We start from the raw sequence: 24,961 nt of genomic DNA, 5'->3' as shown, positions 1-24,961 counted from the left end.
ATGAATCTGCATGTTTCCCAAGAGGAGGTAGGAAGCCAGAAGACATAGTCTCCCAATAAAATATTATATTTGTAAGGGTTAAATTCAGCTGCAAATAACAGAAATCCAAATTGGCAGTAGTTCAAATAAAACAGAAGTTTTTTTCCATTTCATACAACAGTCCAGTATATGTAATCCAAAACTGAATAAACAGCTTTGGTCACTGAAGTCCTCAAGGACCCAGCTTATTCCCTGCTCACTATTCTGCTATCCTTAGAGTATGGTCCAAGATGGCAGCTAGAGCACTAGCTATCACATCTGCATCCCAGGTAGCACAAGGTAGTAAAATGTAAACACAAAAAAGTAAAAAAGCAGGGTTTTTAAAAAACAACTATATTGAGGTATAATTAGCATTATACCATAATATTCATCCATTTAAACTGTACAATTCAATGGCTTTTGGTATATAAGTGTGTTTTCTTAGGACAGCTTCCCAGAAGGATCTGTGAAATGCTTCCAATTACATCCATTTGCCCATACCTAGAGGGAAAGGTGGTTAAGATATGTAGCCTCTTAGAGAAAGTGTAGCTTTTTAGTGATGCTAAAATTCTATTACTGTGGAAGAAGGGGGAAAAGAATATTGTGGGCAATGATTGAAATCAAACAAAAGTTTCCAAGAAGAAATTCTGCCTTACTGGTTTCTAGGCCACCCACGATTTGAAGCTTGGTTCACACTGTGAAACCTCCAGAAATCTGGGATCTATTTCATGACTTGAAACCCTTTCCCTACCATCTAATTGAAAAATACTCTGCAACCCCCGTCTATCCTAGCTTAGAGAGCAAAATGAGCCCATCGGCCCACCACCACTCTTTTCAACATGTATTCACTCATACCCTCCACATGAACAAAACAGACCCCATGCCTGGCCTCATGGGGTAATGGGAACCACATGACGCCATGTGGGTATAGCCACAAGGTGGGTTTGCCATCCCAGAAAAGCACAGAGGCTCCTGTAGCCTGCCAGCAGCTTCCTCCTAGGATTTAAAGGAGCCCCACCCTATGGAAGGGCGGGGGTGGGGGGTGTTCCACCACAGCACAGGGTTGGCAGTGAAGGTGGTAGGGGCTTTCCTGCCCCTAGAGAAAAGACCTAACACAGATGAGGCCCTATAGGAGCTAAGCCATTTACATCAGACATCAGCTCATTTAATCGTCCCTCCTCCCTACACGGCCACTTGAGTTAGTCTCATCTCTCAAATGAGGAAACTGCAGCTCAGAGAGGTCAAGCAGCTACCACAGTCACACAGCCCTCAGTAGACAGAACTCCAAAACTAGAACCCTCATGCTCCAAAGCCCACACTGTCAAAGACTCCATTACATCAAGCCTTTGTCAAGGATGGGTTTGGCAGTATCCCCATCACACAGCAGGCCTCACACAGCAATCTCCTCACTGCAGCTCTCTCTAGCTAAGCTAGGAGCTCCATCCCTGTTTCTTTAAAAAAAAAAAAAATCATGGAATTGGAGGCAGAGGGTAGAACCCTGAGATGAAACCTATCTTAAAGGAAACTAAAGATCAGACATGGAGGGAGTTCTCTGGTGGTCCAGTGGTTAGGATTCGGCGCTTTCACTGTGGTTGCCCGGGTTCAAGCCTTGGTCAGGGAACTAATATCCCACAAGCTGAATGGCACAGCCAAAAAAAAAGATCAGACATGGAAAGCTTTCCCATGGGAGCGGAGGGGGTAAGGATGGATTATTAGAAGGCCAGTCATTGTAAGGGAAGAACATTCCATCTCTTCAGCTGCTTTAGCCAAAGGGACCTTCCCTTACAAGAGAAAAAGAGAAAAGAAATTGGGAAGGAGGGAATGCATCCAGAGCAGAGCTTTGGGGAGAACAGAGCTGGGGACTTGGTACCTGACTTGAGGTAGGGACCTGAGCTGAGAGCCTTACAAACAGCAGGGCCAGCTCTCCCTGCCTCCACTGCCACTCTCCCTGCCTCCCCCTTACCTCTGCTTGTAGCTCCTTCCACATGACTTCTCTCCTCTTGGCTCAGGCTGTGACTTCTGCCTAGAGTATCCCTTCCCTCATCTCCCGCCAGACAGGATCCATTATATATTAGGTGCTCCAAAAATATTTGTTAGCTGAAGTAATGGCTGACTTCATATCTTGTTTACAGACATGAAGATAGCAGGGTCCTCTTACAAGGATCCTTTTACTAGAATGAGTTCTTTGTTTTCAAAATCTTGTGCAGATTGGAATATATCTACTATTGCTGGTAATAATAATAATAATAATGACAACAGCAGCAGCTGCAATAACTAACATTTACTGAGTCCTCACTATGTTCCAGGTGCTAAATGCTTTACATCTATTAACTTATCTCATCTTCACAGCAATCCTGGAAGGAGGACACTATTATTATCCCCATTTTCCAGACAAGGAAACTGGGGCACTGAAAAGTTAAATAACTTGCCCAAGGTCACTCAGCTAGTAACTAGGAGAGTCTGGATTTGAACCCAAGGTGTTACATCCACATAGAAGGTACTGGGTAGAAAGACATTTATTAAATGAATGCATCTTACCCCAGACTCACAAGCCAAACCATCAGTACTGCTGTCCAGCTTCACCTCTGTGCTCTCGTCTTCAATTACACCCGACTTTTCTCCTCTCCCCAGACAGACCGCACTGCCCTTCTATGGTTCTGCACCTCTGCACATGCTCTTCCTCTGCCTGGAGTGCCCTAGATACCCTCACCCACCGCCGCCACACTCACCTGCCCACCTGGATTCTTCCGTGAGAACTCCTACTTATCCTTCCAGACACAGCACAAACATCTTTGCGCTGTGAACCCTTCAGGAGTGCCCTGCAAATTGGCTCTCATACGAGGAACATACACAGAACAGTTCTCCATAATGAGTCAACTCAATTGTTACTGAGTTCCTACTGTGTTCCAGCTCACAGTCCTACCCCCTCTAAGGCAAGCAGCACACAGTGGGTGTGACCCAGAGGTCCAGCAGCACAGGGAGGGCTGGGGGTAGCCCCCCGGGGGACATTTGGAAAGTCCAGAGACATTTTTGGTCTTCACAGCTTGGGGAGGGGGTGGAGAGGGGTGCTGCTGGCCTCTCTTGGATGGAGGCAAGGATGCGGCTAAACATCCTACCGTGCACAGGACAGCTCCCACGGCCAAGAAATATCTGGCCCCAAATGTCAATGGTGCTGAGGTTGAGAAGCCCCAGGTTAAGCCCTTTCTCTTGGAGAGAAGGACCCAGCATGAGCCCAGAGTTGGAGAAGGAAAGAGGTGAGCAGGCAGATAGAGGGAGCTAGCACAGCACTCCCCCCTCCCTCCCTGGGAAGCTGATGACCCTGTGGTTCCACCCTCAGATGGAAGCCTCGCTGGAAAACTGGATCTGGCAGATGGTGGCAGCGCTGAAGTCTCAGCTGGCCCAACCAGTCAACGTGGGGCTGGCAGAATGGGTCACCCTGGCCCACACCCACTATTCCATTGCTGTCCGCAACACCCGCCTCGTCGGCCAGGAGATCGCGGCCCTTCTCCAGTGGCTGGAGGTGAGACCTGCCCTGACCTCCCTTCTCTCCTGTCCTCTCCCTTCCTCTAAGCTGGTCTCCTAGAGCAACCCAGACGGGAGAACTACTTCTGCTAAGCTCACAGGAATGGGAAGGCATGGGACAGAGACCAGACCCCCAGCGGTCTCTCAAATGCCTCCCTTAAAGCCCTATTTTATAGAATCATCTGCCCCCACTACTCCATCCACTGTTCCTTTTATGCTCACCTCTTTGGATGTGCTAAGGGATCTAAACACACGCTATTAGCTATCAAACTCCCACACACATGAATGAGATCACTCCTGCAAGGCATTAACATCCAGGTAAAAATGGGCAGACAGGAGGCAGCATCACCAGGCAGGGACCCAGGTAGCTGAGCCTGAAAGGAAACAGGACAGAGTCAGCAAGGTGAGAGACCAGTTGGGGTCCTGAGTAGGAGTTAAGCACCTTACTTGTGATCAGGCACAAAGAACAGAGGGAGCCTAGAACAGGCTGCACCCACAGAAGGCTTTTATCCAGGCAGCTCTCTCCCCTCCTGAAACCATCTCACTGCTGTCTTCCAGGAATCTGTTCACTTTTCTCCAAGCAATGTTCATCTAATTGGGTACAGCCTGGGTGCACACGTCTCAGGATTCGCTGGCAGTTACATGAGCGGAAAGCACAAGATTGGGAGAATTACAGGTAACCACCTGATAACTAACAGCTATAATCTTCACAGCTGCACGGGGGCGTGGAGCAAGGACCTGCTTTTCCAACGGTCTCATAATTAACCCACCCCCAGCTTCCTTCAAGCTGTATTAGAGTTCACAGGAGGACTTATAGCACTATTTATTTCAAACATGACCGCTGTCATAGACTGCTGTTCCAAGAGAATTTAGAGCAAATCACAGCCTCACTTCCTATTGCCTTTCCTCAAACAAAGGTCTCTCACAGTCTTGCCAAATAGGTCCTAAAAAGGAGATTTTGTGTACACTTTTGTAGCAGGAAAGAGTTTATTTTTCAACCTATACTTTTAAAAGCCCGACGTGAGTTAAAGAATGACAGCCCTAAATTTGCTGTAACAGCCATGTTTGTACCTCAGTTTTCACTTTTGTGAAACACGTGGGTCCTACTCTGGGGCCCGTTTGGATTGAGGGAGGGATCTCTGCACCACAAACCTCACCCCAAGCTCTATGCCACCTTGGAAAGGCCCCTAGATACCCAGGAAGAGCTGAAGACACACAAGAAGGCCTTTCCTACCAGGCTGCCCTGACACAAACCTCACAGCCCCCTGCTGCCCCAGAGTCACAGTCAGAAGAACACGCCTCATCAGCCAAGTCCCTGAGGCCCACTGATTCCTATAGGGTAAAACTCAGGAGGCCCAGACAAGGCCCTTCTCAGTGTAGTGTCCCCAGAGCTCTCCAGCTTCTCCTCCCACTGTTCCCTTCTTGTAGTTCTAGGCTTCTGTGACACTAGATTTTTCTCCACTCTACAAACGCGCCATGGCCTTTTGTGCTTTTGGGCCTTTGCAGTCACTTTTCCCTTTGCCTGGAAAACCAAGCCCTAGTCTCCCTACCAAACTCCTGCTCATCCTTCAAGACCCATCAGCCTAAAACAATATTTCACAAGCGAAAACAATTCCAACAAAATGTAAGATGAATAACATTGCTGTGACCTTTTATTTTATCAAGAAAGAACATTTTTGGCAACTACTATCTACTATTACCATTCCTTCATAAAAGAAGAGATTTATTTTAACACTGAAAAATGATAGGGATAATGGCAGACATTTAAACGAAGCAAATTTGTCCTGATGAGAACTCATTTTCTGGTCCTTTTTTTTTTTTTTTTTTTCATCTTGCTGGTGACGGGGGAGGCCTGATCCATGGATCAGTATTTGGCGCCCTCAGTAGCCTGGGGGTGAGCAGACCTCCCACACAAGAACCTTCCACAGAAGTCCAGTGAGGTCCTTCACAGACAAACCAGGCCTAGAAGGCTAAGTCAGAACTGCAGAGAGGCGGCACTGGGCCCAGGACCCTCTCCACGCCGGCTGGTGTCACGGGCCACATCAGGCATTATTAGCCAGGCCCACACATATCAGAAGCAACAGGACCGCTAATTACTCTGTTGTCATCTCAGAGTCAGCCTGACGAAGAAAGGAATATAAATCACTTCCTTTATTTGTAACTACGGGTGAGGGCTAGAGAGCAGGGACTGTCATGGTCCCCTGTCAATTCCTTCACCCCCAACAGTGATGGAAGCCAGGACTGATACGGGACAACAAAGGGTCCTCCAGAGAAGGTAAAGGAAGAAAGACAGAGAAAAAAACCTTGAGTGCATAAATACTTCCCAGCTACCATCAGCCAGGAGCTGCCACTTGTTTCATGCAAACATATCTGTCACTTAAGGACCAGAGCTGTGAGCAGTCCTATTTGCTCACAACATTTTTCCCAGAGAACAGTAATGTCCCAAGGCGGTTCTGAACATTCCAATGAAGTGACATTAGTGTAGGGAAAAGCCAGCTTGTTTAGGGAAATTATTGACAACATGCAGGCAAATAAATTCTTTCTTTGATGGATAAGTTAGAACTACTTACAATAAGCACAGTGGTTTTCTTATATGCAAACAGATGCTCTTGAAAGTAGCTTGAGAGGTACTTAAAATTGATTGGCTTAAATAAATCAAGCATTCCCTTATAACCTTATTTCTACCACTGGATAGGTCCTGCAAACCTCTTTTCCCCATAGATAATAACCAGCCCGTGTCCGATTTTTAGTGCCATGAATTACTACAGTTTTACTGCGAAAAAGTTATGGCAAGATTTTCGAGAGAAAGATTATGCCCTAGGATTTTCTTCTTCCTGCTAGCTCATGAATGTGTAATAACATGAAAAAGGTAAAAAGAGCATTTCTTCTCCTCTCCTCTTGCTCTGACCTAACCCTTCCCCTTGCTTTCCTGTTAGGGCTGGATGCTGCGGGCCTTTTGTTTAAAAGAGCTTCCCCCAATGACCGGCTTTCACCAGATGACGCCAATTTCGTGGATGCCATTCACACCTTTACCCAGGAGCACATGGGCCTGAGTGTGGGCATCAAACAGCCCATAGCACACTATGACTTCTACCCCAACGGGGGCTCCTACCAGCCTGGATGCCACTTCCTAGAGCTCTACAAACATATCGCCAAGCACGGCTTAAATGGTGAGAAAGAAGACACTAGCCTACGCTGGTTTACATTCCCCACAACTGATGGGGTCTCTGGATCCAGTGGTGTCTAATCTGCAAGATTCTGAGAAGAGTGTGGCAAGGGTGGGGCCCAGGGTGAATGGTCACCAAGTCCACCCAGAGAGGGGGCCTGTGGGAGTAGGTGAGGACTGCCGCTCCCCCCAAGCCCTTCCTCTTCACAGGCAGTGGTCCCTGGAGCTCAGGTGCTGAGGATGAGCTGAGGGGCACCACTAGGAGTCCCCGCTTCTTACCCCACTCAGTGTACCCAGCGAAGTCTCTCCCAGGGTATCAGCCCTTCTGAAAGTTGAGCCCTGATGCCTGTGGTTCTTCCTCTTTCTCTGGAAGCTTCCTCACTCAGGGGGCTTCGTCTATTCTGGGCCCTATGATGATCCACTTAATAGATCATGGTTTCTTGATCCTTGGTCTCACAAGAGTGGGAAGAACTCTTCCAACCCCCGTGAGGTTTAATCAGCTGACCCTACAGGACATTCATTATTGAGATTCTTCCAATTAGATGTTCAGCTCTAAATAGGTCCTTGTGACTTCCTTTGTCTCAGGGCAGAAACTGAATATGGCATTATCTGGGTTGTGATCCCCCTTCTCTCTCAAACCCTAAAACCAAAACATTAACACGCACATTGATAACAGGCCCTGGATTAAAGAACAGAAATGTGAGCAAAAACCATACATTTCATAGGCATTCCAAGTTTCTCATTATTGTAAAATAATATCCTGATTAAGACATGCCAACTCACTCTAAGCCAACTGGAGACCCCCCCGACCCCCACATACCACCATCTTGCCCCAATCATCTGAAACTGAGCTGAGCACACACTATCTCGTGATTACATCACCACCTTCACGTCTCCTGTATCAGAATGACCTTCACACTGGATACTATCTCATTTTGGCTGGACTCCCAGCTTTCCACCTGGCCACGCCTGAGAGAACCTTCTGGGAACTTCCCCTTATCATTCCTTACATCTCTCTCCAGTCATCGCCCTCTAGTCACCAGCAGTTCCTGGTGACCATCCAGCCCTGTTCCCAGATTTACACCCTCCCTAAGCTCAACACAGACCCCTAGGATGGTGTTTATTAGCTAGTTGCCTGGTAAATACATCTCTGACCAATTACTGCCATTTCATCTTTTGTGCTACACTTCAGAATGATGGAACCAAGGATATTTATTTACCTTGCCCACCCTTGGTATGGTTTTTCTCAGTTTTCTTCACCCTTATGTTTGCAAATGATCCCATTCTGGGGTGAACATGTTAACTTGGTCAGTTGGTAACTGCTTTACCATCCTCACCACCTCCTGGCTAGGTGAGCTTGAGTGAGTGAGTGAGTTAATGTCTTTGAAACTCAGTTTCCTCACTCGTAACAGCTGCCTCAAGGAGCTGTATTGAAGATCTGGGGAGGCACTCAGTGTAGTACCTGCCGAATAGTGAGTGCTCAACAAATATAGCCCCTAGTGACCAAGAACTGAGATGACTAATCCTGGGCAAACAGCTTTTGGCAAAGTTACCTGTGCTCCACCTTCACATGAGGTTCTTGTCACATCTCGTGGTGGTTCCTCAACATTCCTAGAGAAAACTTTACTAAAGATTGTTAAGATTTGGAGACACAAAAACAAACCCCCCCCCCCAAAAAAGGTCAAAATCCTTGGTATATAAACCTCCTAAACTTGTTTTGGGTTAGGCCCATTCAGACCTGGTCACTGGGATATGTCCTTCTTGAAGCCAATCCCCATGCTGGTTGTACAGGCCAGTTATCTTAGGGCATGCAGTGGCTGCTTTGGGACAGAAGGCAGACATGGTTGGGGAGGCCTCAGCTCTCACCAGACCATGAGCCAAGTCCCAAGATTGCCTGGGCACTGGTTTACCCAGCTTTATTAAGAAAAGAGGCATTCCGCACAAGCCTGTTCTGCTAACTCACCCTTAAAGCATCAGCAATTGTGCATTTTTAACCATTTGAGATTAAAATATTTCCAAAATGAATTACACTACCCCACTTGCTTAAATAATTCAATATTTTCTTAGTGACTTGGGGCTCCTATTAAAACACCTACTGTAACATACAGGGTGCCCTCAGCAGCCCCCTGGAGCCTGAGATGATGCCTCCGCACTAAGTGACTGCAGGGCGTCTACCCTTTGTGTAGTGTTCAGTCAGTTATCACACCCAGTGTAGTCAGCGGGTTGACCTCAGCACTCTCCTCCTCCTTCCTGATGTGCTGGTACTCTGCACTGAGAAACAAGGTGATCCTTCAGATAAAGGGATGCTAATGTCCTTCTTGCCCTGTGTTCCAGCCATCACCCAGACCATCAAATGTGCCCATGAGCGGTCGGTGCACCTCTTCATCGACTCCTTGCTGCACGCTGATATGCAGAGCACGGCCTACCCGTGCAAGGACATGGACAGCTTCAGCCAGGGCCTGTGCCTGAGCTGTAAGAAGGGCCGCTGCAACACGCTGGGCTACTATGCCCGCCAGGAGCAGCAAAGCAAGAAGAGCAAGAGCCTCTTCCTGGTGACTCAAGCCCAATCCCCATTCAAAGGTGAGTGCAGGAGAGCCTTCAGAAGGGCAGAATGCAGCCACTTGTCTGAAGGTTCAGAAGTTCCCTGAAGTCTTTTGCTGGAACTACTTCAGGCTCTGTTATTTTAGTGGTTTTGACCCTGCACAGATTCCAGACCGTGATGATGACACAGCCTCTCTCTTTACCCAAGAATGTGGCTTCCTCACTGCCAAGTGCTGGAGGAGAAAGCTTGATACTTTCTGGAACAATCCTTGGGTTGGCTGTACTTCATCCAATATCATGGTCCCCTAGAATACTAGATCCAGAAGGCCTTGAGCAATTACCTTGACCACCCAGGTCTCATTGTTCAGGGCCCTGGTGACTTCCCCAAACTCAGACTGGAAGCCAGTGCTTTCATCTCTGCTCATGGCTTCCAGGAAAAACCTGGGCTCCACGCTGTATCTGTGCTTCCTCATTTCCCCTAACGTTTGAATCAGCTCGTCTTACAAGAGATCATTGTTCTATTGAGGCCCTCCCTAGAAGAAGTTCCGCTTCTCAACCTCAGGGGAGAAACTGAGCCCCTTCTTCTTGCTGGGTTGAACAGGAGGTCAGAGAAAGGGCTGTGGCCATGATTTGGGCTGAAGCCAGCAGAGAAATACTCCACTAAAGCCTAAATCCTCCTGGAGGGAACAAGCCAACATCTGTTGCCTTTAACATTTCTGCCTAATCCTTAAAACAGCTCTGGAATGATTTAGCATCTTACTGTTCACAGCACATGCTCGCGTCACTGGGAGAAGCCTGGTGCTGTTTGCTTGTTACCGTGCAGATATTTGTATGCAGAAGGTGAACACGCTGTCAGTAGCACTTTGCCTTTGCACTGCGTTTTACACAAAAACATTACATGTATCCATCGACTCCTCATGGTGCCCACAGCAGCCAAGCGAGGTTGGCAGGCTTAGCCTGGAAGGAGGCCTGGAACCCAGGTCCCTCTGACTCCCAGGCTGGTGTTCCTTTCATTACCACACTCCCAAGTTCAAGCTCCCAGGCGGCTTATTTTTTAGGCACAGGATTCTTCTGTTTATCTGAACTTTTGCTCTCCAGCCAGATTTCCCTTCCCTGAGTCCCAGGAATGACAGAAATCAGATGGAGCGTCTGATAGCTTCTGAGAGCACTTGGAGCGAGGGCAGGATCTTTCTTCCCTGAGGGGCAGAGGGTCCCCTCAGCTGTCTGTCCTTGAGGGGTGGCGGAACCCGTGATACCCGTGGCACGGTGAGGGGATTTGGAAGGCCTCCTGCTTCAGGGAGCGCCCCCGCTGCAGGCTGCCAATTAGACACTCATTCGGGCTAACCAGCTCCTCTTTTAAATGGCAAAGCTGCCTGGAGTGATTAAGCCTCTCAGATAATCACATTTTACCAGATCTACTTTAATCCTGGAATGTTAGCATTTCAAAAAACTGTTCAACTCCACCATTTCACAGATGGGAAAACAGAGGCCCAGATGCAGGAGAATCATTTGCCCAGGGACACAAGAGGAATTCTTGGGGGCAGAGCCAGCATTTAGACTCAGGCCTGCAAACAACTAGTCTAGTGATATTTACCTTGGTAACCTGCCCATGGTCTGTCTATGGGGGTGAGGGAAGGAGGAGAGGTGGGGGAGGATCTTGCTTTCTCCTTGCGGTCAGCTGGAAAGAAAGAGCATCATTTTTCACCTTCCAAGGCAGGGCTGTGCATCTGAAGTGAGGGACTGGGTCCTGCCAGAGGTCATCTCCTGGGGGGCGTGGAGATGGGGGAGGGAGGCGAGAGCGTCAAGAGAAGGAAGAGGGGGAGGGAAGAGCAGTAGGTACAAGCCAGGCTGAGTTTTTCCCTTTGCCCAGGACCCCAGATGCCCAATCACCACACGGTGCTGGTGTGAACTCACAGGGACCCCTTTCCTGTGAAGGAGGACCAAGGAATCGCATTAGGGCATCACTATCTCATCCAGCAGCTGCCAAAGCCACTGTGCCAGGCCATCATTTATTCTTCAAGCATAAATGGAGCCAGGGTAGGCAGAGGCCCTCCCTCAGGGGGCCTCAGGGGAGACCAACCCCCTCGCACAAGCTGCATGCTAAATGCTGTCCCAGGAAGACAGATGATGAGTCCCTTGGAGACAATGTTGCAGGAAGGGGGACCCCTTCCAGGGCCCGAGAGTGGGCTCTTGCCTAACCCTCGGAAATGAACTGTCCAGGGAGACACACGTGCTGACAAAGCAAGAGACTTTATTGGGAAGGGGCGTCCGGGCGGAGAGCAGCAGGGTAAGGGAACCCAGGAGAACTGCTGTGCCACGGGGCTCGCAGTCCCGGGTTTTATCGTGATGGGGTTAGTTTCCGGCTTGTCTCCGGCCAATCATTCTGACTCAGGGTCTTTCCTGGTGGTGCACGCATTGCTCAGCCAAGATGGATTCCAGTGAGAAGGATTCTGGGAGGTTGGTAGGACACATGGACTGGTGTCTCCTCTCTCCTTTTGACCTTTCCCAAATTCTTTCAGTTGGTGGTGGCTTGTTAGCTCCACGTTCCTTACCAGGACCTCATGTTGTAAGATAACTCATGCAAATGGTTACTCTAGGGTCTGGCCAGGGTGGGCAGTTTCGGTCAGTAGTTCCCCTAACAACAACACTTGGGTCTCTTTATCACCAGCGTCTCATCTTGCTCCAGGGATATCCAATGAAGATAAGATCTATGGGGCCAGTGCTATGGAGATGGGACTATGAGACAAGACTGCCTGACACTGGTCCGAACCCAAACCTCCAGCCCCAGACAGATTCCAGTGATGGGCTGCAGCCTGCACTGCACCCTGGTCTTCTCTGGGCCCTCCAAATTCTCCCCAGATCCACCTCAGCCCTTCCAGGGAGCAAAGTCCTAATCTGCGCAGCCTAATTTGACTCACTGGTGGGGAGTCACATGCCTGCGGTCACATCAAGCTACCCTGGGTACAGCTGGAAATTATGCCCAGATGAGACTCGCACCTATGTGAAAGCGGCTGCTCGTGGGATGCTGCAGTCTGTATAATGCTACATCGCCCTATATGGTCGCTGCTAACCTTATGTGGCTATATAAATTACTTAAAATAAAATCACAAACTTGAATCCTCAGTCATACTAGCCACATTTCAAACGCTCAAATATGTGGCTGCCATATCAGAGAGTTCAGAAATAGACCATTTCCATCCAGAAAGTTCTATTGATGGTGCTGGCATCAAGTCTTTAATCTAGGCCACCATAACTGCACCCTTCTTCACCCATCATGGCCACGATCATCTGTGACTTGGGCCCCCAGAGTCTATTTCAGTGGCCACCTCCAGCATTTGATGAATACTTATAGATTCATAAAGGAACAGACTTGCCCAACCCTGGTTACAGAGAACCCACAATCCATATTTTTCAAGGACATCTAATTGTACTATATATTTTAGTGCAGGGTCTGGCTGGGCAAGATAAACATCCCCTCCCGATTGTAGCTGCACAAAGGATGACTAACTTGGCCCTCATTCCTCTGGCTCCCAAGATATTTTGACAAAACCATCAAAGGATCTGTTTTCTACAACCGTACGCCAGAACTCGGATAAACGCTGAAGAGGACAGCAGTAGCAGAAGAGAATGGGAAATAGTCGCTGAGTGAAATGAGGCAATTTATCGCCTACTTCCATTCTGTCTCTCAGGAGGAACCTTTGCTAGTTTGGGAGCCCTTTTTTTTTTTAAGAGAAGGGGGTGGGAAACAAACCTGTATGAAGTCCTGCTTAGCAAGCATCTTATCTAATTTAATCCTCATAGCAGTTAGAGGAGGTAACTGTGTGGAAGAGAAGGAAGCAGCACTCAGGGGGGCTTACTCTGTCCAGACACCACGTTGGATGTGTTGCATCAATTATCTCATGTATCATTTAATCCTCACAACAACCTACAGACAGAGAGAGAGGCAAAGATGGAAGGGGCGGGGGGTGGATTGATTATGCCTGATTTTCCAAATAAATAAATTGAGATTCAGAGAAGCTAAATCACCTTCCCAAAGTCACACAGTTAGTGAGGAGCAAACGTAGTGTTTGACCCCAGGTCTCCCCGATTCCATGGCCCTTGTTCCTTTCACTCCACACGGCCTCCTAAGTGTAGGACCGAGGCCAGTTGACTGACAGCTCACTCCTGAGTCATCCCTCCTCTTGGGCTCCTCTTTCTGAGTCTCTCCTCTCTTCCCCATCCTCCGCTGCCTGCACTCTCTCCCTGCACTCTGGGCCCCGGTGGGAACTCGCTCCAGCTGATGAGAGCACTCTTCTGGTTGGTGAGATAACCAGCCAAACTGTGACCTGGGGAGTCTGTTTGCCTTTGGCTTTTCTCAGCTACTTCTTTGGAAGGTTTTCACTGATTTCCAGGGAGAATTCCAGAGAAGCAATGGGTGTAGTAGAGAGAGCAGAGGCTTGGGATTGGGATAAGGAGTGTCCAGAATTTGGCTTTGCTGCCAACCACCTATATGACCTTGACCCTGTGGCAAAACCTATGTGGGCCTCAGTTTCTTCAGCCACGAAGTGACTGTGTGTGGACCGGCATGAGGGAGAACCACTAACCCTGGCACCTGGGGGTGGACTCACTCCGCCCACTGTGCTGGTCAGTCCTGCACATAGGATGGTCGACACCTTCTAGAAGCCAGGCACTTTTACATACCATCTCATCACATCCTCACAACAACCCTGTGAGAGGGCTTTTAATACCCATTTTACAGATGAGGAAACTGAGGTCCAGAAAGCTGATGAGGGCTGAAGACCTCTTGATGGTACCAGGAGGCTCCTATCTCTCAGTCAAGGGTGCTTATTTCCATCCCATACACACACACAACACAATACTCCCTGGCCTTCCCACACATACACACATACACACACGCTCCCCCATCTCCACCCCCAGCAGAGGAGGAAACTACCCATAGAAGGGGCAAGCATCCAATCTTGTGACATCAGCATCACGTAAATGGGGCAGTACTGTTGAGCCCAAATTTAGTCCCCAACCTAAGTACATACACGCACACACACATAGGCTTATAAAACCCCTTCTCGACTTCCCTTGAGCCTGTTCTGAGTTCATTCAACCAGCCCCTGCTAGTGCTGGCTGCTCGTACATTAACCCCCTGCATGAGACCATCATTGGGCCTCTCAGTTCCATGATGTTCAGCCTCCCTCTCGGATTAGAGGCATTTGAGATCTAGGAAGAAGACCTTGGTGCTGCAAGAAAACACAAGATCTCATTCTTACCATCTCCATGAGAAAAAAATCTATACATTCAAAACAAAAAAGGCCTCTTTGATGTTTGTAAAGAGTCATAATGTCTCCCAGGTCCAGTACCTAATGATTCAGAATCATTTTTTCCATGAGACCAAAAAAAAGGAAAAAATATTCCCTTTTTATAAATTCCATAACCTGGTGCTCACAGTGGCTCCCTTGTAAAAAGAAACTTTTTTTTTTTTAAGTGGCACCAGTGGGGTCCACACAAGATTAGGATCCAGGGTTTTTAGGGTCGTTGAACCCCAGGCAGACTCTCTGGTGAGGAGAATCTCCAGAGGCCTCACATCTCTGCTCCAGGTTTGATTTTGCCTGATCTCATTCAGGGTTAATAGACTATTTCATGCTTTTCATCTTTAAGACCTGAAATAATTTCTCCTGCCTGAACTGAGGAACACGTTGTGCTGGCCTCCTTGCAGTCACAGGATCAAAAGCATTTCCCTAAATCATTTTTTAAAATCCTTATTAAACATGCCATAAGGTAAAGTGAGAAAAATTATTCACCCTTTTTTCCTTAATCTTTGTAACAGCATCATTGTCCTGGGGGGTGGGGGGGAGGAATAAGAAGCAAATTGTCTTTTTTCTTTTTTTAAGGAAAAACACTTACAAAATCCAAAATAAGAACAAATAATTAGATCTGAATATGAAAGTCTCTTATGTATTTTAAAAAATTAATTTCAAGATTTCTCCCCATAAGTGGCTTTCCTAGTGCAGGTTAAAAGGGATTCCTTGTGCTATCAATGTGTGATGGGTTTGACCATCACACTCCTGCAGACACAGGCGCCCTCCACAGCCCGCCTCACTCAGGCTTACACACCTTTGGAGGTTCTGACCTCCTGCACAGGTCCCACCCCAGGGAGACACTGCAGGACACAGGTAATTCTCATCCATAGGATGTGAGAGCTAAAGGGACCTTTGCAATCATCAAAGCCAACCCCTTCCCCCAGAATCGTAGAACCATGGCATCTCAGATGTGGAAATCCGTCTCTTCCTACTCATATTTTAAGAGCAAAGGAAGACAAAAACCCATCTCCAGTGCAGGGACGTGAAACATTTATCCCAGCTCTGGGGCTGGACATTCAGCAGACAGGCAGCAGGCAGGAATCTGCAGCAGTGATAGCCCAGGATGGATGTCAGTGGGTCAGAGCTGGCAGGCACTTTGTCTTGGTGGCTTTATTGGAGGCAGGTTTAGACTGCGGCTTTTCTTCAGGGGCTGTTTGCTCTTTGCTTTCAAAGGGCAGCTTCAGCTTGCTAGAACCGGAACCCCAGGACACAGTGGGAAGGGTCTTTTGGAATCAGACCAGACATCTGTGTTCAAAGTCTGCTCCACCAAAGTGAGAGAGTAGCATTGATATATATACACGCTAAATGTAAAATAGATAGCTAGTGGGAAGCAGCCGCATAGCACAGGGAGATCAGCTCGGTGCTTTGTGACCACCTAGAGGGGTGGGATAGGGATGGTGGGAGGGAGATGCAAGAGGGAGGAGATATGGGGATATATGTATACATATAGCTGATTCACTTTGTTATACAGCAGAAACTAACACACCATTGTAAAGCAATTATACTCCAATAAAGATGTTAAAAAAAAAAAGTCTGCTCCACTTCTAACTATCTGGGTCACCTTGCACCCGTCTCCAAATCTCTGCTTCCTTATCTGTAATTTACCAGGATCATTGACACCCTATCTGTCGAGGTCTCAGCAGAAAACAGGACTCCATTCACCTGGATCAACTAAAGAGAGCAGGCAGGACTCCTTAGAGAGGGTGGGTGATACTAAGGAAAGCAACATGGGCTGTTGATGCACCCCAGATCTAACAGCCAGCCTCTGGGAGAAGTAAGGAGAAGGAACAGCCCAAGAGAACAGGAGCTGTGGGGAGGAGAGGCTGCTGATAGCAGCTCATCATGGAGCACAGTTCCTCTGCAGTCAGTCTTCAAAGCAGGAGGGAACAGAGAGAAAAACACCCTGACCTCTCTCTTCTGTGCCCTGATCTCCTGCTGGTGCCTCCCCAGTGGGTCAATCGCAACCAGAAACCATCCTGCAAGGCAGCCAGGAGATGAGGCCGTGGGGTCACTTCCTGGGGTTCAGAGCTGGATGGGGAGAGCAGGGGTAGGTGTAGAAAATGGAGTCTCACCACATGTTATCTTTATTTAGTCTTGTTACGAGGACAAAAGTAATGTCTGTAAAGCACTTAGTATGTAGCCTGATGCGTAGTAGGATCTCAAAAAATGAAAGCAATTTTTTGATTATTCCTATTCACAATTAGGCTCTTTAAGGCAACTGTTTTGGTCCTGCCTTGCTTTCACACAAAAAGCCTCAGAAGCACTCCTTAGATGCCTGATGTGTGACTTGTGGAGATACAAGCGTTAATATGACCCCAAGGCTGCCCTCAGGGAGATAAGATCCATGGACACGGATGCCCGTGAGACTAGGCAGAAGGTGACAAGGGTCACAGAAGTCACTCTGCTTCCCAGCTGCAAGCTCCTCTAAGGCCAGGACCACAGCTTCTGGTTCTGTTTTCTTTCTTAATACTTTTAAAAACTTTTCTTTTTCCAATAAGAGTCTAATTAGAATACATGCTTATTGTAGAAAATGTGGGACTTGCAGAAAAGCATAAAGAAGAGAATAAAAATTACCTCTCTCCCCTCTCCAGAGAAAATCACTTAATACTTTTGTGAATCTCTCTCCTACTCTGTATGCTGTTTTATTAGAATTAGTCTCATGTTAGATGTCCAATTTGTATCCTGATGGTTGTTTGGGGTTTTTTTCCACTTTTTCATAAGCATTGAAACCATTCCAAAAATATCTTTTAATCACTTCATAAGAGTAAATCACGTGGTTGGGAACATGAACTCGGAGTCAGCAGACTAACGTCTAATTGCAACTTCACCAGTTCTTAGCTGCATGACAATGGACAAGTTACTTAAATTTCCTGAGCTTCAGCTTCTTCATTTGTAAAATGATGCGAAGGGAGGTTAAAGTAGGCATCTTACAAAGTTGTAGTAAAAGAAATAAGATAATTTTGAGAAACAATAGTTCAGTATCTGGGACATAATAAAGAGCTAAATGGTAATTATCATAATTGTCATTATTAGTCCATAGTCATTCCTCTATTGGTGAATATTTAGGGTGTTTTTGATTTATTTTTAATTAAATAATTCTGTTATGACATTTTTGAACTTTAATCTCTTTCCACACTTCGACTTTTTCCTTAGGGTATATAAAGCTATTGGTCCTGGGTATAAATTTTTAAAACTTCAAGTTCTGGAGCCAGGTGGCCTGGACTTACGTCCCAGTTATGCTACTTACTAGCTGTGTGATGCTGGAAAAGTTGCTTAACCTCTCTGTGCTTCAGTTTCCTCTTCTCTAAAATGAAGTAATAGTACCAGCTGTTGTAAGGATTAAATGAGATAATAAATACAAAGTGCCTGGCACAAGTAAACAAAATAAATGTTAGCCTATGTTATTACCATGCATACTGCTAATTACATTCTTTTACTCGTCTATCCCCAATGGCTTTTAGCACTGGGCTGGGTATCAGTAGATTTCCAGTTACTACATATTAAACTGGTTGCTATGAGTGTTTCTTGCATACTCTGGGAGATGCCCTGCCTGCTTGTTTGGGGGTTAACCCAAGGCCAGTTCTCTCACGTCATCCTGTCCACATCCTGCGCCCACCCCACCCCCCAGTGCCTACGGCCTGTATCTTTCCTTTTTGCCTCGGTTCAACTTATAACACTGTTCACCTGTTACAGAGTCCCCTAGACAGACCCCAAATAGTGTAAGACCTCTCCAGAGGCTTCTGGGATGACAGGCCAGAGTCCCTGCCTCCACCGCTGCCATCCAAGGGTTTAGGGACCCTTCCTGGGACTTGGGCCCATAGCCCTTCTCTTATTTCTCACCCAAACCCTCACAGTCTTGAGAGCATCAAACTACTGTATTCCAGGCTGGAGGATTCGAGCACCTATTATGCAGGGCACTGGAGGCAATCCACTGCAGGCAACCCACTGCAAAACCCACATGGGAAGACTGGTTTATGCCAAAGGGTAGGGTTGTGTAAATAACCCAGAAACCCAGCAATACAGGCACACCAGGACCCTGCAGCTGAGGTGTTGGCAACACACCATTAGCCACAGCTGCTGCCAGGTTTGTGTGTAGCTACCAACCTCCAGCAGAAATGCATCATTTGGGAGTAAGTAGATTGATTCATGAGGATGGTGAATTTCCACAGGTTGGGTGCATGGGATGGATAATCAAGTGGCTAGTTCCATAATCTATCCTTTCCAGAAGGAATTCTACGACAAAGCTTGAAACTCAGATCTTGAATTCTCAGAGGTGATTTCCATCTTGCTAAATGTTCATGCACATTCTGATACTCCCAAGCAAAATGTCAGTTCTTCATCCCACAAATGTTTATTAAGCACCTACTATGTGCAAGCACTGTATCAGGATTAGTGGATTAATCATTATCTAGAACAGGAAAAGCAAATACACAACAAGTATATCGTATATCCCCTATCCTTCGCCCAAGGCAGACACCAGTCCTCCCAAGAGCCTACACACGGTCTCAGAGCCCATCTCAACATGGGGCCCCAGGCAGTCCTACCAATCAAGTTGACATGCCATATTAAACCTGTTTGCAGTCTTGGAGCTCAAGTGCTACAAGTACTTAGAGAATATGGAGACAGCAAGAAAAAGAAGTCTAAGCAGCCGTCAGTCATTTGGGAATGAGGTGGGGTAATTTTGAAAACAGCTCCACAGCTGGTTGGTGTAACAATGCAAGCTAATCAAGGCAATGGGTCCAGGCCAAGAGCACAGGCTGCTATGTGACCCTGAGCAGGTCACGTCACCTCTCTGGCCCTGGTTTTCTGCTTTATAAAATGGGGCTGATCATAACAATACCCTCCTCATAGGGTAGTTATGATAAGTAATGATGCAATGTAAAGTGTTTAACAACACCTGTCCTATAGTAAGCAGTTTGCTTTTATTAATTAAATATAGACTGTATTTAGGTAAAGAAGAATAAAATAAATTTCCCTCTTCCGAACAACCCAGTAGAAGGACATTCTGGACACTTGATAAGATAGAAAAATTTTAGGCCCGGGTACTAGAACTAGTTGTCTTATTTCCATTGGAAAATGTGCTTGTTGAACCCCACAGAGCTAGTTCCCAGGAACTGCCCCAGAACACAATGTTGTGGTCATTAGGGCATATTTCTTAGCTGGAGCTCTGTCTCACCCCAAAACTGACACCATCAAACAGGCAAAAGTAAAAATGACAGTGTGTTCTCTTGCTTTTGGCAGCTGCCTAAAAGGCAATATATCCTTTGATTTGTGAAAGGGGTCCCTTGCCAAATACATGGAATAGTCCAACAGAATTCATCTGGAAATTGATGAGAATGCCAAATATATTGTACTCCTATTCTGCTTTCTTTTGTTGGATAATATTTATTATATTATTGGATTGGCCAAAAAGTTCATTCAGTTTTAAGTAAAAATAAAAGACACTTTTTTCATTTTCACCAAGAACTTTATAGAACAACGTATTCACTACCAGAACGAACTTTTTGGCCAACCCAATACAAACATAAGTCCTCTTAGACATTTAGGAAACTCAGAGAAGGAAAAAGAGGAAAATAAAAAGCATTCATAATTCTACCACCCAGAAAAAAAAATGGGGTATCTATTCATCCATACTTTTCCCTCTGCTTTTTAAATTTTAAAAGTATGATATTTTTTATTTTACAATTTTCTGCTTAAATTATCTTTCTCTCTCCCTCTCCATCCTATTCCCCTCTAGTTTATCATTACCAGTTGAAGATTCAGTTCATCAACCAAATTGAGAAACCAATAGAACCAACTTTTGCCATGTCACTCCTCGGAACAAAAGAGGAAATGCAGAAAATCCCCATCACTCTGTGAGTATGAGGTACAGCCCCGTCCGTGGTGATGAGAGGCTTAATTTTCTCACAGGGTCTGGATGGACCCTGCTTTTCAAGGGTCAGGCCAGACACAACTTACTTTTCTCAGCCCATTATGACTGCCCCAAACACTCTGTCAGATGGGACATCCACCCACACGCAGCACCGTGTCATCCCTCCTCAGCCTCACCCAGTCCCCACGATTACTTTATGTTGCTGCTACCTGTGTTTGTGATGGGCCCAGTGCGACAGGGGCTGGAATGCAGAGGGAAGCCAGAGGTGGCCAGTCCATGTCTGCAGTACAGGAAGAAGATCCAAGCAGGGAGGAGTGGTGATGGCTGGAGCAGGTGTCCCCAGGAAGGCCCTGAGCGCCTTTCCAGTGAGTTCTGAAAGCCATAACCCAGAAATAACACTGGTACCATTCAACACGGCACAAATTTTCCATTCAATCAGCCTGCACTGCCAGCCCTCCCCATCTGTCCTTTGCCCTGCTGCACCCCTGCTCACAACATGGGCAGTGGCCTCAACGTCTCCTGCAGAGGCTCCGCACCTTCACTGGCCAGAAAAGGCCTGCTGGCTGTTTTTTCTCAGCATCTTGACCCTCAGCATGGGCTCTCCTTGGGAAGTGACACTAGCTTTCACCCACTCCAGCGACAGTCCTCAGCTTCCCGAGAATTGCCCCCAGCTTTGAACCTCTGATCATCACACTGATTCAGTCACTCAGCAAGGATGTGTTGGTGCTCAGCACTAGAGGTAGAGAGGACACTATCCTTAGGATGCCTCCAGCCTAGTGGGGTGGGTGGATTCCTAAACGATGCTTTACAACATACTACAGGAGGAGCTACAATGAGCCAAGCAAGGGAATCCTCCAGCCACCTGTCTCACCCTAAATCCAGTGTTAACTCTGCGCTGTCCCAAATCTCTCCCCGGGAGATTGTCCTAAGTAGTGGAAAGGGCATCTGGCAGTTCTGTCAATGTTGGGACATTTTAATGTCTTGGAGATTAGTGAGTAAAGCTGATAATGATACCTAAGGATCTGCATTTAAATCTTGCTCCAAACTGGTGCATCCTTTTTATATGTGGTTTTCTATTACTGCTATACTTGTTGTTTTAACAGAAGTTTCTATTTATGTGGGGAGGAAAAAAGCATCTATCTGGAGAGAAGACTGTGGTGTGGCTCTAATGTGTTGATCAAACATACAGAGAGCGGTATTGCCCAGAGACCATTGCCAAAACCCCTGCCCTCTTCAGGACAGTTTTCCCAACTTGGAAGCCTGAGCTAAACAAAGCTAACTAGACTCATTACCGCAGAACTCTTAGGGCGTTTTTAATATGCTAACACAGAAAATAAGATGGTTTTCCCAATGTTATTGGCCTGGAAAACCCTTTTTATCCTGGCACACCTATTGCTATCTCTATTAATAGTCTGTCCAATACCAGTTTGGGAAATGCAGCAGAAAAGACCATCCCAAATCATTCAGGCAAACCTAACATATCCTGAATGTGCCTAAGCATCACTTTGCTGTTAAAAATCAACTGACTGTGTCTGGTTTCCTTTGTATCTTCAAGGAACAAAGGAATTACTAGTAATAAAACCTATTCCTTTCTTATCACACTGGATTTGGATATTGGTGAGCTGATCATGATCAAGTTCAAGTGGGAAAACAGTATGGTGTGGTCCAATGTCTGGAACACGGTCCAAAACATCATCCCATGGGGAAGAGAGTCCCTTCCCTCGGGCCTTGTTCTGAAGAGCATCAGAGTCAAAGCGGGAGAAACACAGCAAAGGTGAGTGCTGTTTCAACCTCCTCCTCACATCTGTTAAGCATCTACCTATGTCAGCACTTTTACAGTTTACTATTTGCATCTGTCTTATGAAGTGGGCATTATTATCTCCTAACGATGGCATAAAGATGCTCAGAAAGATTAAATGACCATCCTGAGTTCACAAAGCCATAGGTGGAAGGACCAGGATTTGCACCTACGTCTTCTGATTTCTAGTCTAGCCTCTTCCCTCTGCCCACAGCTAATAGCCATCTGCCTCCAGAGTTTGAGAACAACTCACTAGCCCAGTGCTTTTCAAATTTCACCAGGTGATGTCAGTGCTGCTGGTCCAAGGACCACACTTTGAATGGCAAGGACCTAGACGTGACATTTCTTCTTTGTTGTTTACCCAGAGAAATGCTTTTAACAAATCACAATCTCAAAATCTCACACTGTGGTGGCACCTTTCAAATCTAAGAATGCCAAGGGATCACTAGGGAACTTATTGAATATGCAGAATTCCACCTGAATACCCACCTGAAGAGCTTCTGATTGGCTGTGGTCTGTGAAGGACCACACACTTGGTAATAAGAGCCCTAAGAAATTCTGATGTGGACCAGTGGATTACCCTCAGGAGGTGCAGCTCTGTGTGACTGAACATCTCCTTCGGCCCAAAGTCTCTAGGGACATGAGGGGTTGGGTTGGGGGCAGGGAGTGAAGGAAAGAAAGGATGTCCAGCTGCTCCTTCAGTCCTCTCAGCAGAGCAAAAGGATGCCCAATGTATTTTACTATGGCAACCGTGCTTTTCTGTGGTTCTGCAGTTCCCCATGAAAGGAGAATCCTGTCCTTCCCCAGACCTTTTCCTATCTCCTCCCCACTGTATGTAGGAAACTTGTCTCTCCTCTCCTGCTGCCCTTTGTTGGCCAGCCTGTTGCTCTCTTTGGCTTGCCGCCCGCAGAGTTGGAGAACAGCATGCCTCTCACCTCTTCCCTCACCCCTCGGGCCTCACTGCTAGGAGTGGCCTGTGGCAGATTTATGCCCCCTGAGTCCCTTATACAACCACACTCTGAGTTTTTATCTCCCTGGGTTATAAAATCCTGGCAATTACTAAGAGCATACTCTGCAATCTGCCAACAGATTTCCCCACATGATCAATTTGAGAAAATTAAACTGCTTCTCTCCTCTTATATGCTTAGCTATTCTTGCATGACTTTTTGGCCCTTTAGAAGAGCTCAACTGAGCACGACCCGTCCCCAGATTCTCTCAGCTGGGGAGTAATTCCTCAGTTTTAGTGGTTGCTTGCCATGGCAATTCTAGGTGACTTGACCTGAAAGGTAGTATAAAACACAGCACTACCTTCTCCCCTGGTGCTTACCACATGGCTCTGAAGAAGGAAAGAGGAGAGGGACAGGAGTGGCGCTTACAGAGCTCCTGCTGCACCACGGGCTTGAACGAGGTGCTCTAGAGCGTTCATCTCATGGAAGCGTCCCAGTGACCTTCTGAAATGGGTAGTATTGCTGTGCAGATTAGGAAGCTGAGGCTCACAGGAGTTACACAGCTTGGGGACATTGCTCCTAACTGTCTGAGCCCAGATCTGACTTGGTTTGTCTGACTCATTGCCCGTTTGTTGCCCGAGCACAGCTCCTCACCCCATTAGTCTTGGTCCCATTAATCTGACTTTCTCTGGTCTAATCTAGCAGAGTTGCAGAGCTGGAAGTTAATATATATGTACATCACACCTTTCCTCACGGCTGCAGGAGGGGCATCATGAAAAAGGGGGAGGGAGTCTGGGACCTATAGTTTTTTAAGTTTTTAACTCAGTGAGTCCTATGGGTCTTTGCAGTACCCAACACCATCGGCAGGGGGGGTACCAAAAAAATCTGAGTTGTAGCTTTTGGCAGAAAGAAACTCAAAGACCTAATTAGGAAAACAAGATGCATTAATTTTACTAATGATATGCTCCATCCCAGGGCTTCTCAGACTTTAACATGCACACAGATCATCTGGGAATCGTGTTAAAATGTAGGTTCTGCTGTGGTAGGTAGAGATGGAGCCTGGGATTCTGCATTTCTAACAAGCTCCCAGGTGCTTCTGATGCTGCTGGTCCGTGGACCGCACTGTGAACAGTAAGAGTCTAGCACCGCATGGTCTATAGGAAGTCTAAGAAAAAAGACATCAGTTCAGGTTGGTGCTGTTCGGTCAGTGCTGCAACAGGCTTTGGAGAGGCCAAGAAGCATTCCCGGAGAGACAGGCAGTGAGCAAACCATATGCAGCAGAACCCAATGACTTCTGCATCAGCGAGTCCCAAAGTCGAATTTTGATTTCACCGCTTCCACCTACGGAGGCTCAGACAATAGCTGCACCTCTCTGAGACTCAGTTCTCTAGTAACAAATGGGAATTATAATATGTATCTCATGAGACTAATAACTACCCATTTTTGAGTACCTTCAACCATCTGAAATCCCAGAGCTGGGATGCAGATATTACACCTCATTCTCAATCTCTTTGCTAACTACAAGAAAAAAAAAAAAAAAGGTTAAATAACTTGCTCTGTGCCTCCACGGAAGGAATTCAATGAGAGGTGATTTTCTTTCCCCAAAGCACAAAGTCAGGGATGAGAGGGACTGTTGTGGGGGGAAGCGCAAGAGCAGAGAATATTGGTCCTATAGCGAGAAGTGAAAAGTGATTGGCTAAACAAAATGAGAAGATGTTTGATTGCCACAATAACCATATAAATGCA

General features: G+C 46.8%; 1 protein-coding gene across 2 annotated transcripts in view; it reads left to right on the top strand.

The window, feature by feature from the left end:
• The window catches only part of LIPC (lipase C, hepatic type), a 174,770-nt gene that overhangs the window by 146,484 nt on the left and 3,325 nt on the right, over positions 1-24,961 (top strand). For both annotated transcript variants that reach the window (XM_007165943.2, XM_057544382.1), the window contains 6 exons: positions 3,356-3,538; positions 4,099-4,216; positions 6,477-6,710; positions 9,041-9,286; positions 20,336-20,453; positions 22,026-22,244. In XM_007165943.2, coding sequence (XP_007166005.1) covers positions 3,356-3,538; positions 4,099-4,216; positions 6,477-6,710; positions 9,041-9,286; positions 20,336-20,453; positions 22,026-22,244 — 1,118 coding nt within the window. The remainder of the gene's footprint in view (positions 1-3,355; positions 3,539-4,098; positions 4,217-6,476; positions 6,711-9,040; positions 9,287-20,335; positions 20,454-22,025; positions 22,245-24,961) is intronic.

Source organism: Balaenoptera acutorostrata, chromosome 3, assembly GCF_949987535.1.
Source record: "Balaenoptera acutorostrata chromosome 3, mBalAcu1.1, whole genome shotgun sequence".
NCBI classification, from domain to species: domain Eukaryota; kingdom Metazoa; phylum Chordata; class Mammalia; order Artiodactyla; family Balaenopteridae; genus Balaenoptera; species Balaenoptera acutorostrata.
This window is presented reverse-complemented; position numbering and strand designations above follow the sequence as displayed.